Raw genomic sequence first — 13,311 nt, 5'->3', positions numbered from 1 at the left:
CGAAATGACGTCACACTGGCGAATTTTCACTAGCGTTAGCCACTTTACCCTTTAGTAAATTTGCCCCTTAGTAGGAACAAGGAATTGAATTAATGAGAACGTCCTAACCACAATGATGTAGAGGGTGGGACTTGTCCCTGCTGTTATGAGTGCCAGACCTGATAATTTGGGAATATCCTCTAACAATTTTTCAATTTCAAACATCTATTTATTCAATTCAGTTTTGATTTACTATTGTGCAAATTACTCTCATCTTTTACATGAAACTCAGCAGTATAGCGGTCCATAAAAACTCAGATGAGGCAAGTTCCATTTGAAAGAAATCTCTGTAAGTGGTTTAAAAGAAGATGACATTGCTTCATTTTAATAATCTGATTAGTGTTACAATGTTAAGTAGTTAAATCCATCAAGTTCAACCCTTACAAATGACTCCCATGCAAATGTGCATATTTGTATACACATGCCTATACAGACTTAGCAATACACTCATATATATAAATTATATATCTATATATAATACACAAAAGCCTTGAATATCCTGTAAATTATATCCTTATAAACGGTGAGTTCTGATGTCATCAGTTATAAACGGTGAGTTCTGATGTCATTTCTGTCACATGACTCACTGAAACTTGTGTATTATAATGAATAAAGTACCCCCAGTTGCAAAATATGAGGATATTAGAAGTTGCCTCGGAGTTCGATGACCTGTATAAAAACACTCGGCCTTCGGCCTTGTGTTTTTATATGGTCATGAAACTCCTCGGTAACTGATAATATCCTTATATTTTACAATAGGGGGTACTTTATTCACTATATAATTGATACCTATACTAAACTAACTGTAGAGGTTCAGACCACTGTGGCCTTGGATACTATGCTTGTTCAGGAAAACATCCATTGTTAAAGTAATGAGTTAATTAGTGTGGGGTATTGTATCAAATGCATAGTCTAAGCAGAGTCACTTCCTCATAGAAAGTGGCTAGATAAGTCTGGAAAAATCTATTATATATAAAACCATGCTGGCACAAACTCATAGTATTGTGCTTCCAATATATTCAAGTATCATTTATCTTATTACCTCTTCCAAAAGCTTTATTACCACTAAGTAAATTGGTTTGGAAACACAGCTCATTTAGTAACTGGGTATGGATATCATCCAGTCCTAGACCTTGGTTTACCTTAACATGTTCTAGTCTCTTTTGAATTTCTTCCTGATTGACCCATGCATCTATGATTGTATTATTAGAATTGGGTCTACTAGAAATTAAACTTCAATAACTGATTCCTCAGTTGTGTACACAGATGCTCAGTCAATCATAAAGGAAACACTGCACGAGTTTATTAATCAAATGGGGTTTTGTGCTGGAAAAAAACTCAGTAATCTGCTTAAGTTTGCCTGAATGGCCTTTGTAACAAAAACAATTTAAGTGGCTGTTCCTTGCTTCTTCTTTTTTCTTTACTATTTAAATATTTAAAAATGTATTTTTGATTCATTTTACTCTTCATTGCAATGCTGTTTTCATTCTCTGTTTTAGCTTGCCTGATAGCCTTTACCCCTTTGTATTGAATACAATTTTCAACTGTTTAGATAGCAAAAATAAAACATGCAGTGTCAAATGGTTGCACTCGCTAACTGGTGGGCATAAACACCTAAAAGGAAGGGCAACCGCCCTTGCTTTACCCCCCCCCCCCCCCACAATACATGGTTTAAGGTGGACAGACACGTTAAATTTCCCTTTTACTAGCCATATGTAGTCGTGTAAACTGTAAAAAAAACAAAACTTGTGCATCTAAACTTACCCACACATACCAAAATATAAGATGCCCTTGGTCCTCCTCCCAACTTAAACACTCCAATAATGTAAGGAGACAAAATTATATTTAATAGGAGGGCAGCCAGTAGATATTCATGGGCAGATTTTCATAAATGCTAGGGAATGCTTAGCCTCCCCAAACCTTCCCTTCCTAACTAAAAAGAGGTGAATTTTTTTAGAAGAATTAAAGCAAAAAAAAACCAAAAAACAAAGAAAAACGTTACTTAAATTATACATAGAATCAATGGATTTTTAAGATTATATATTTATTAATTATACACAAGCATACAATCAATTGAAAGTCACAGCATATGAATTATAGCACAAGCACTTTAATCAATTGATTTATTAGAAAAGTAATTTTTTTTTGAGTGAATAAAATACATACAGTAGCATGTCAGAACTTCACTTCAAGGATGAAACATGATTAATAATTCCTGTATAATTTACAGACCTCTCAGTCTGGTGATTTAAAAAATTTGTTGGTTATTGTTCTAAGAGCAGTTATGACCTCCTTGTTTCTCAAAGAATAAATGATTGGATTTAGCATAGGGGTCACCGTTGTGTAGGAAACAGCAATAGTCTCTTCTATGAAATAGTTCATCGAGTTTGGAGCTAAATAAATAAAGGCAGGGGGCCCATAAAAAAGAAACACAGAGATCATGTGAGATGCACATGTAGAGAAGGTCTTCCTTCTGCCCTCAGAACTTTTAATTTTCATAATGGTCTGTAGGATGTGGATATATGATACCACAATTAAAATAAAGGACATTAATGCAACAGCTCCAATGCTGGTTATGATCATTGCCTTGTTGGCTGTAGTATCCCCACAAGCAAGCTTTAATAATGGAATGACGTCACAGAAGAAATAATCTATTCTATTAGGTCCACAAAAACGGAGGCGTAATGTCAATGAGGTATGAATCACAGCATGAATCAATCCAGCCACCCAAACCCCAGTAGCAAACTTTGCACACAATTTGAGACTCATTAGAGTGGGGTAATGTAAAGGATGACAAATGGCCAGAAAGCGATCATAAGCCATGACAGTGTTCAAAAAGCATTCAGTACTTCCAAAAAAGTGGGAAAAATAGAGTTGGGTCATACACCCTTGGAAGGAAATGGCCTTTGTTTGCTCGGAAAAGGTGGTCAGCAATTTGGGCTCTGTGACTGTAGCTAACCAAATGTCCAAATAAGAGAGATTCATTAGGAAGAGGTACATGGGCCTGTGCAGATGAGGATCCCCTGTAACAGTCAGTATTAATAAGAAATTGCCTAAAAGAGTTAATATATAAATGCACAGGAATAGTGTAAATAGTGGAATTCTCATCCCTTTTGAGTGTGAAAATCCCATTAGTATAAATTCACTCACTGCAGTATTATTCTCAGGCTCCATAATATATGACCATTTAGCACAGTGAGAACATGCTTCTATAAGAATAAATACAGAAACAATACATTTAAAAAGAGCTGCTATTTCTTGATAATTAATGTTTAGTTTTTATGGCATTAAGATTATTTATATAATCATTTCTATGCATTATTATATTAAAAGTAAAAACGTAACTCTCACTAGTTTACTTTTCCTTTCCCTCCGATGTGATACATAGAGATGTCGCGAACTGTTCGCCGGCGAACTTGTTCGCGCGAACATCGGGTGTTCGCGCTCGCCGGAAGTTCGCGAACGTCGCGCGACGTTCGCCATTTTGGGTTCGCCATTGTTGGCGCTTTTTTTTGCCCTCTCACCCCAGACCAGCAGGTACATGGCAGCCAATCAGGAAGCTCTCCCCTGGACCACTCCCCTTCCCTATAAAAACCGAAGCCCTGCAGCGTTTTTTCACTCTGCCTGTGTGTGCTGAAGAGATAGTGTAGGGAGAGAGCTGCTGCCTGTTAGTGATTTCAGGGACAGTTGAAAGTTTGCTGGCTAGTAATCGTTTTGATACTGCTCTGTTATTGGAGGGACAGAAGTCTGCAGGGGTTTGAGGGACATTTAAGCTTAGGTAGCTTTGCTGGCTAGTAATCTACCTTCTACTGCAGTGCTCTGTATGTAGCTGCAGTGGGCAGCTGTCCTGCTTCTGATCTCATCTGCTGACTGCTGCAATAACAGTAGTCCTTGTAAGGACTGCTTTTATTTATTTTTTTGTTGTTTTACTACTACTACTACTACTACTACTATAAGAGCCCAGTGCTATTAGTCTAGCAGTGTTGGGGAGTGGGACTGGTGTCCCTGAAATCACTAACAGCTCTCCCCCTACACTATCTCTTCCAAGCACACACAGGCAGATTTTTCAGATACATTTTTGCCCTTGATCCCCCTCTGGCATGCCACTGTCCAGGTCGTTGCACCCTTTAAACAACTTTAAAATCATTTTTCTGGCCAGAAATGTCTTTTCTAGATGTTAAAGTTCGCCTTCCCATTGAAGTCTATGGGGTTCGCGAACCGTTCGCGAACCGCTCGCATTTTTGCGCAAGTTCGCGAATATGTTCGCGAACTTTTTTTCCGACGTTCGCTACATCCCTAGTGATACACTATAAACTTCTGCCATGCTCAGTACCACATCTCTCACTTTACTGACTCTTTACCTTGCCCATCCTCACACCTTGTGTCTCATTACTTCCTTCTTCTTTAACTGTATCAGAGAAGGTGGGAAAACATACAGCAGGCAGAATAACTGCTAATAAGCTTTTATTTTATGTCCACACGACATGTTTCGGGCTGCAAAGGCCCTTTCTCTTTAGCTTGTAGGCTTTAAAGAAGATGGAGAGTCTCAATCATTGGTACTGTGTGTGTGCCCCAGAGCAAAGAAGGAGGAAAATGATATTGATCTGATGCTCACAGAGCAAAACACTTTTCATTTCCAGCGATTGAGACTTTGCTTCTCCTTTAATGAGCAGGAGCAGCTTGAATTCCTGTATTTGTTACTATTTGTATGTAATCGGTTTGCCTCAGGTATACACGTTTTAACTTCAGAGCTGTCCTCCAGTGAATTTTTATAGCCTTCAATCTGCTCAAGTCCTTTGCAGACGTCTTTGTAAGACATCATCATTTTAATAAAATTAGGTCATAAATATGTGAAATGATAAATATCAGACCACTACTATACTTATAGAGCTACAGAATATGTAGCACTTTATAAATAACTATTGGAAATGTATACTAGGGAGTGACAGATAGACTTTTTTTTGTAGATACAGTAACTAGGGCTTAACTGGATTGACAAAATGCACCCTACAAGTCAGTTGCATGGGTCTGATTCAAAAATCTGATGTGTAAACTACATGGAACATTTTCCATTTGATGCAACATGACTGTTGAATGTCCAATGAAGATGCATGAGCAAACTACATCATCCAACTTTGGGCCAGATTCAATTGAGTTAGAAAAAGTTATCCCATCTTTTATCACATGAATTCTCATGGACGAAATTCAATTTGAGGAGACAAAACTTTTCTCAAAATTCAGTTGCTTTTATTGGTTTCACCTGATAAACCATGGGATAACTTCAATAGAGTTTTCATGTGATAAACAGTGAGACAAGTTTTTCTGAATTGAATTGCAATTCAAATTGAATTTCATCCATGAGTTCACGATAAACCTTTTTCTCACTGAATTGAATCTGACCCCTTATCTGATTCGACTTTACATTCTAGCTATAGGAGAATCAGATTTCTTAGGTTCCTACATATACAGTATCACACTGATGTGTGGTGTTGTATGCAGTTGCATGGCAAGATTAAATAACATCTGACCCACACAATCTGATCAACATTTTTTACATCTAAACTCATGGAACAACACAATACACCTTAGACTATGGGCACACAGGCTGAAGGCTCCTATTTTTGCAGGCTGAGAGAAGGAGATCTGCTCAGTGCCCCTGCTCCATTGATGTGAATCCAATCAGCTTGTGTGTGGACACACACAGTGGAGTTGAAGCTGAGATCAGCCCAGAGATGCCTCCTTTCGAGTATTTAGGCTGACCTCAGCTTCAGCTTCACTGTGTGTGTCCACACACAGGCTGATTGGATTCAAATCAATGGAGCAGGGGCACTGAGCAGATCTGCTTCTCTCAGCCTGCAAAAATACCTAGACTGACAACAGCCTTTAGCCTATATGTCCATAGCCTTACCCCAATTATTTATAGGATGAATTCCATAGCAGTCCAGATAAAATAATTACTGTTTTTCAATCCATTGTTTTTGACTCTCTCTACAAGCTTACCTTTTCTCCATGCAGTGTCCCTGTATTGTGTTGTAATCACTTCAGCAAGGGACATGGTCTAGTGGCCATTGGGATAGTCTGATCAAATATATTTTGAATGAAAGCCCATAGAAACAGCAATAACAACCACCTTTTCACAGCCTGTCTGTAAAACAGATATGTAAACACTTTAGTATAAGAAACAAAGATTCAAAACATCTATACAGTTATAAAATGAGGGCATTTATAAATGCCCATTGCCATAGTTTTCATAAATATTTGCGAATTGGGAAGCTTTTTATTAATAGTATCAAGCTGCCTGTTAGAGTGATAATTGCAGTGCTATCTGCATTTGTGTGTGGACTCTTCAGATATTTAGAAAATGTGAGCATACAAGTATAAGATAAAGAAAAAAATTAATTAAATGCACAGTGCATAATTATATCTTAAATGAAAAAAGTTGAAAAAGGACTTAGTAGATGTTCTGGTGCAGCCTTCATGTAGCAGCAGAATTGTATAAAATAGATTCAATATATAGCCCAACTCACTGAACACTAACAACGTTGCATTAAAAATGTAACAGATGTCATTCACCTGTAAAAAAATTAAATGTTTTTGTGCAATTAGTCATTTGATAATGAAAGTGTATGGCATTTAAAGGTAAATAATGTTATCATGCTACAGCTAATGAATCTTTAGGAAAATCATACAATCGTTAGGATATTTAATGTCGGTTCACTGTCTATCCCCTGTATGTGTAAAAATTAGTCTGTGGGGAGATACTACAATTCCCCTTGCTCTGCATTAACTGTGAAAGCCTTTAACATTGCTGTTCATCATTATCATGCTATATTTAATCATAAAAACAATAAAGGTTGAATAACGAAAACATGCTTATAAATTCATTGAGCTTTAATATTGTTTTTCTAATGAATGCTTAAACATATTTTACTTGATAAGTATGAGACAAAATCAATTCCAATTCATTTACTTGAGTGATGTGAATATGTTTATTGCTGCATTTTTTTTTATACCTTCTGACTTTTTTAAAAGGTGACAAGGGACAGTAATACACAAAAGCTAAGGGCCATATTTAGCAATGGGTGAAACATCCATTCAGCACAGCTCACTACAAGAGAGCTGATGGCACTAGTCTCATCCGTTCTGGCACCCTATGCTAAGCTCACCTTTTTTATAAATATGACCTAAAGTTCTGCAATAAAATAAAAACAGTTCTGTGATTAATAACATTTTCTGGATTTAAATTTAGGAGGCCATTAACAAGGATTTGCATACCTAAAAAATTAGAGCACCATAATTTTGCCGCTAACTGTCATTCCACCTCACTGTCGTTACACTATCCTATAATATGGGATATATGACTTTATATGATCAAGGAAAAAAAAACCCAAAGCATATAGCTAGTACAGCACTTAATATATAGGCTTCAGTGTTTCCACAATGACACTTCAAGGTATGCTACTTACCTCTTTGATATACGCAGGTGTTTAGAACAGGACTTATTGCAATCTGAAGTTGACCTACATTGTTTTTCAGGCTATTTGCCTTTGAATATAATACACAACTAACAGTATCACCATTAGTAATTGCTTCAACCATGGACCCTTATATTGCTTTGCCTAGTGCAGTGCTGGCAGTTTTTATTTCACCATCTGGAGAATTGACGCTCTCAGAACCTTGTAGAAGGCTCCTGAGAATACTTGTCTAATACATACAGGATATAGCTGATGTTTTGTTTTTAGTACTGTAAATTAGGAGTGTTTCATTATAGGTAAAACTGTGTCTCTCCTGCTTAATGAGGCACATTTATTTAAAACAATTGTAAGTTATCTCATGAGGTTTAGCTCCATATAGGTTTATATTACACCATCTGCGATTCTTAAAACACTCATTACTTTTAGGGTAGGACTACACGGAAGTTTCTGGCGCAAACACCTGCGACAAATGTTAGCTAGTACCATCGTTTTTTCTTCAGCTACTGTTTATTTTCTTATTATAATTGTCTTGAATGTTCTAAATCTAAGAAGCCTTCTACATTCTAAAACAAGGTTAAAGGAACAGTAACATCAAAAAATTGTTTTAAAGCAATACAAATATATTGCAGTGTTGCCCTGCACTACATAGTAACATAGTAACATTGTAAGTAAGGTTGAAAAACGACACATGTCCATCGAGTTCATCTTTTTTTTTTTTTTATTAACTACCTATCTGCCAGTTAATCTAGAGGAAGGCAAAAAAAAAACCCATCTGAAGCCTCTCCAATTTGCCTTAGAGGGGGAAAAATTCCTTCCTGACTCCAAAATGGCAATCGGACTAGTCCCTGGATCAACTTGGACTATGAGCTATTTCCCATAACCCTGTATTCCCTTACTTGCTAAAAAGCCATCCAACCCCTTCTTAAAGCTATCTAATGTATCAGCCTGTACAACTGTTTCAGGGAGAGAATTCCACATCTCCAGAGCTCTCACTGTAAAAAACCCCTTCTGAATATTTAGGCGGAACCTCTTTTCTTCTAATCGGAATGGGTGACCTCGTGTCAGCTGGAAACACCTACTGGTAAATAAAGCATTAGAGAGATTATTATATTATCCCCTTATATATTTATACATAGTTATCATATCACCCCTTAAGTGCCTCTTCTCCAGTGTGAACATCCCCAATTTGGCCTGTCTTTCCTCATAGCTAAGATTAACCTCTCTAATACAATAATGTCCTGTTTGAGTGATGGAGACCAAAACTGTACAGCATATTCTAGATGGGGCCTTACAAGTGCTCTATACAGTGGAAGAATTACCCCCTCATCCCTTGACTCTATGCCCCTTTTAATACAGCTCAAGACCTTATTTGCCCTTGATGCTGCTGACTGGCATTGCTTGCTACAGCCAAGTTTATCATCTACAAGGACTCCAAGGTCCTTTTCCATAATGGATTTGCCTAGTTCAGTCCCATTAATGGTATAAGTGGCTTGGATATTTTTACATCCCAGGTGCATGACTTTACATTTATCAACATTGAATCTCATTTGTCACTTAGCTGCCCAGATTGCCAGTTTGTCAAGATCATGTTGCAAGGATGCCACATTCTGGATGGAATTAATTGGGCTGGAAATTTTGTATTATCTGCAAACACTGATACATTACTTACAATACCCTCCCCTAAGTCATTAATGAACAAGTTAAATAAAAGTGGACCCAATACTGAGCCCTGGGGGACCCCACTAATAACCTTACTCCAAGTAGAGAATGTCCAAACGACTTCATTAAGCCCAACAGACCTTAGTTTAGAAAGCAGTCGTTTGTGGGGCACAGTATCAAACGCTTTGGCAAAATCCAAATAGATCACATCTACTGCCCCCCCACTGTCCAGAATCTTACTTACCACATCATAAAAAGCAATCAAATTCGTCTGACATGACCTATCCTTCATAAAGCCATGCTGATTGTTGCTCATAATGCCATTCATTAGGACAAAATTTTGAATGTGATCCCTTAACAAGCCTTCAAATAATTTGCCCACCACAGATGTCAAGCTTACTGGCCTATAATTGCCAGGCTGAGATCGTAATCCCTTTTTAAATATTGGAATAACATCATCTTTTCTCCGATCCATAGGCACCATACCAGATGACAGTGAATCTGAGAAAATCAGAAATAAGGGCTGGTCTAAAACTGAACTAAGCTCTCTTAGAACCCGGGGGTGAATGCCATCAGGCCCTGGAGCCTTGTTTACATTAATTTGTATTAAAGCTTTTTGAATCATATCCTGAGTCAGCCACTGACTAGATTGAGCTGAACCATTCGTGCAGTTATTAAGTGAGCCTGTGAACTCAGACTCCTCTATTGTATACACTGAAGAAAAGAACTGATTTAACACATTTGCCTTTTCTGTATCTGTTACATCCATACTGGTACCAGTATTTAATGGAGCAACACTCTCAACCTGCATCTTTTTACTATTAATATATTTAAAAAAACTTTTTAGGGTTTGTTTTCACCTCCACCGCAATTAACTCTTCATTTTTTTTCTTAGCCTTCCGGATTGCTGGTAAAACTGCTGTGTTTACTTTTGAAACACTATTTTTGTTTATATCAATAAGCAGCTGTGTAGCAATGGGGTCAGCCATTGAAAGGAGACAAGGCTCCAGTTACACAAAATATAGCAGATAAGCTCTGTAGACCTTAATGGCATTATCTGTTATCAGGCATTCTGCCCAACCACACCCACATTAGTTCAGAAACACTGGGGATACCAGGAGATACAATAGTTTTTTAAATTTCCCATGCTCCAATCTCAATTGCTCTGGTCCCGATGACAAGGGAGGGGACAGGGTCAATGAACAACAGTGGGCCTAGGGGCACCCACTATGTAAATCCGGCCCTGTCTGTTATCCCCTATTTAACCTGTGCCATATAGCCTTTTTTCAATTTCCTTCATTGTTACACAGCAGATTGTTATATTGTTATATGAACTATAGTAGTGTTTATGAAGCAAACAGATCTGTTTTACCAGTGCAGGGTAACAGTACATGATATTTTTATTACTTTAAAACACTTTCATTGTGTTACTGTTCTTTATCCCAGCACTATATTAACTCATCTGTCTCCAGCAGCCATTAAATTCCCATTTATGTCTTTCAATTGGCTGGGCCACAATCCAGTTGGCTAAGGAGCCAAGACTATAGACAGTATCTAGGAACCCAGCTTCTTCCCCAGAGGAATACTAAGAAAAAGTGAGACTTAGGGGCAAATTTACTTATCTTCGAAGTTGTGCCAGCATTGGCTTTGCCGCACTTCGCCAGGCAAAGTTTCGCCAGGGCGCCGCTAGTTCACTAAAATCCAAATTTGTGCTCAGGGAGGTGAAAGGAAGCGAAGTTGCGCTACCGTTAATTCTTCAAGCAAAGTGAAGTTACGCTAGCGATGCCTAATTTGCATACAGTGCCAAGTTAAAGTATAATGGACGTATATGTAGCAGCAATACACTACATTACACTACACAAGCCCAGGGAAGCGTCATAAAATAAAATAGAGTTGTTCTATTGCCCTATACATGTGCCCACTGTATAGTTTAGGTGCTATATGTTAGGAAATGTAGGGGGGAAGGAGGGTACCCCCAAAAAAACTACCACCCTTAAAAAACTAATGGACGCCAGCTTTTTTTGGGACGCCAACTTTTTTGAAGCAAGCCCTATCTACTCTATTGCACTTCGCCTGGTCTGAGGTGGCGAAGGCAAGTCTGGCGCAAGAAGTAACATTCAGTAAAATGCGCAAGTTAGTGAATTAGTGTAGTTACGTCCCTTGCGAAGTAACACTAGAGTAGGTCCACTTCGCTAGCAAATTTACGCCAGCGCCAGTTAGTAAATCGGAAAAGTAACGAAATGACGTCACGCTGGTGAATTTTCGCTAGCATTAGCCACTTCGCCCTTTAGTAAATTTGCCCCTTAGAAGAAACAAGGAATTTAATTAATGAGAACGTCCTAACCACAATGAGGTAGAGGGTGGGACTTGTTATGTGCCAGCCCTGATAATTTGGGAATATTCTCTAACAATTTTTCAATTTCAAACATCTATTTATTCCATTCAGTTTTGAAATTACTCTCATCTTTTACATGAAACTCAGCAATAGAGCGGTCCATAAAAACTCAGATGAGGCAAGTTTCATTTGAAAGGAATCTCTGCAAGTGGTTTAAAAGAAGATGACATTGCTTCATCTTAATAATCTGATTAGTGTTACAATGTTAAATTATTAAATCCATCAAGTTCAACCCTTACAAATGACTCCCATGCAAATGTGCATATTTGTCGACACATGCCTATACAGACTTAGCAATACACTCATATATATAAATTATATATATAATTGATACCTATACTAAATTAACTGTAGAGGTTCAGACCACTGTGGACTTTGATACTATGCTTGTTCAAGAAAACATCCATTGTTAAAGTAATGAGTTGATTAGTAACTTTGTGTGAGGTATTGTATCAAATGCATAGTCTAAGTAGAGTCACTTCCTCATAGAAAGTGGCTAGATTAGTCTGGAAAAATCTATTACATATAAAACCATGCTGGCACAAACTCATAGTATTGTGCTTTGCAATATATGCAAGTTTAATATATCTTATTACCTCTTCCAAAAGCTTTACTACCACTAAGTAAATTGGTTTGGAATCACAGCTCATTAAGTAACTGGGTATGGATACCATCCAGTCCTAGACCTTGGTTTACCTTAACATGTTCTAGTCTCTTTTGAATTTCTTCCTGATTGACCCATGCATCTATGATTGTATTATTAGAATTGGGTCTACTAAAAATAAAGCCTTCAATAACTGATTCCTCAGTTGTGTACACAGATGAAAACCGTTTAATATCTCTGCTTTTTCTCTGTTCTCGTCAACCAATTGAGTTTTTGTGCTCAGTCAATCATAAAGGAAACACTGCATGAGTTTATTAATCAAATGGGGTTTTGTGCTGGAAAAAGCTCAGTGATCTGCTTAAGTTTGCCTGAATGGCTTTTGTAACAAAAACAGGGCCTGTTCCTTCTTGCTTCTTCTTTTTTTTTTTTTACTATTTAAATATTTAAAAATTTATTTTTGATTCATTTTACGCTTCATTGCAATGCTATTTTCATTCTCTGTTTTAGCTTGCCTGATAGCCTTTACACCTTTGTATTGAATACAATTTTCATCATGTTTAGATAGCAAAAATAAAACATGCAGCGTCAAATGGTTGCACTTGCTAACTGGTGGGCATAAGCACCTAAAAGGAAGGGCAACCTCCCTTGCTTTACCCCACCCTACAATACATGGTTTAAGGTGGACAGACACGTTAAATTGCCCTTTTACTAGCCATATGTAGTAGCGTAAACTGTAAAAAAACACAAAAAAACTTGTGCAACTAAACTTACCCACACATACCAAAATATAAGATGCCCTTGGTCCTCCTCCTTACTTAAACACTCCAATAATGTAAGGAGACAAAATTATATTTAATAGGAGGACAGCCAGTAGATATTCATGGGCAGATTTTCATAAATGCTAGGGAATGCTTAGCCTCCCCAAACATTCCCTTCCTAACTAAAAAGAATAAAGAGGTGAATTTTTTTAGAAAAATTAAAGCAAAAAAAAAAACCCAAAAAAACAAAGAAAAACGTTTACAAACTGTTTATTCTGCCTGTGTCTGAGTTGCAAGTGGGGATCTCAAATAATCCACAACGTGGCTGGCAATCTCCGTCACATATGCAGTTTCCGGCATAGTTTTTGTCTCTCAAGTTCT

The 13,311-nt window shown here is 37.5% G+C and overlaps 1 protein-coding gene across 1 annotated transcript; it reads right to left on the bottom strand.

Annotated features, from left to right (window-relative positions):
* Window positions 1-2,274: 2,274 nt before the first annotated feature.
* On the bottom strand, window positions 2,275-3,213 carry LOC108695629 (olfactory receptor 10G7). Its single transcript, XM_018224300.1, has one exon. The coding sequence runs from the start codon at window positions 3,211-3,213 to the stop codon at window positions 2,275-2,277; it is 939 nt and encodes a 312-aa protein (XP_018079789.1).
* Between the last annotated feature and the right edge of the window lie 10,098 nt (window positions 3,214-13,311).

Source organism: Xenopus laevis, chromosome 1L (genome assembly GCF_017654675.1).
Source record: "Xenopus laevis strain J_2021 chromosome 1L, Xenopus_laevis_v10.1, whole genome shotgun sequence".
Classification (NCBI taxonomy): Eukaryota; Metazoa; Chordata; class Amphibia; order Anura; family Pipidae; genus Xenopus; species Xenopus laevis.
This window is presented reverse-complemented; position numbering and strand designations above follow the sequence as displayed.

What these genes read in the sequence shown, in the direction of transcription:
- LOC108695629 (XM_018224300.1), bottom strand. Translation starts at nt 3,213, where the DNA reads ATGGAGCCTGAGAATAATACTGCAGTGAGTGAATTTATACTAATGGGA.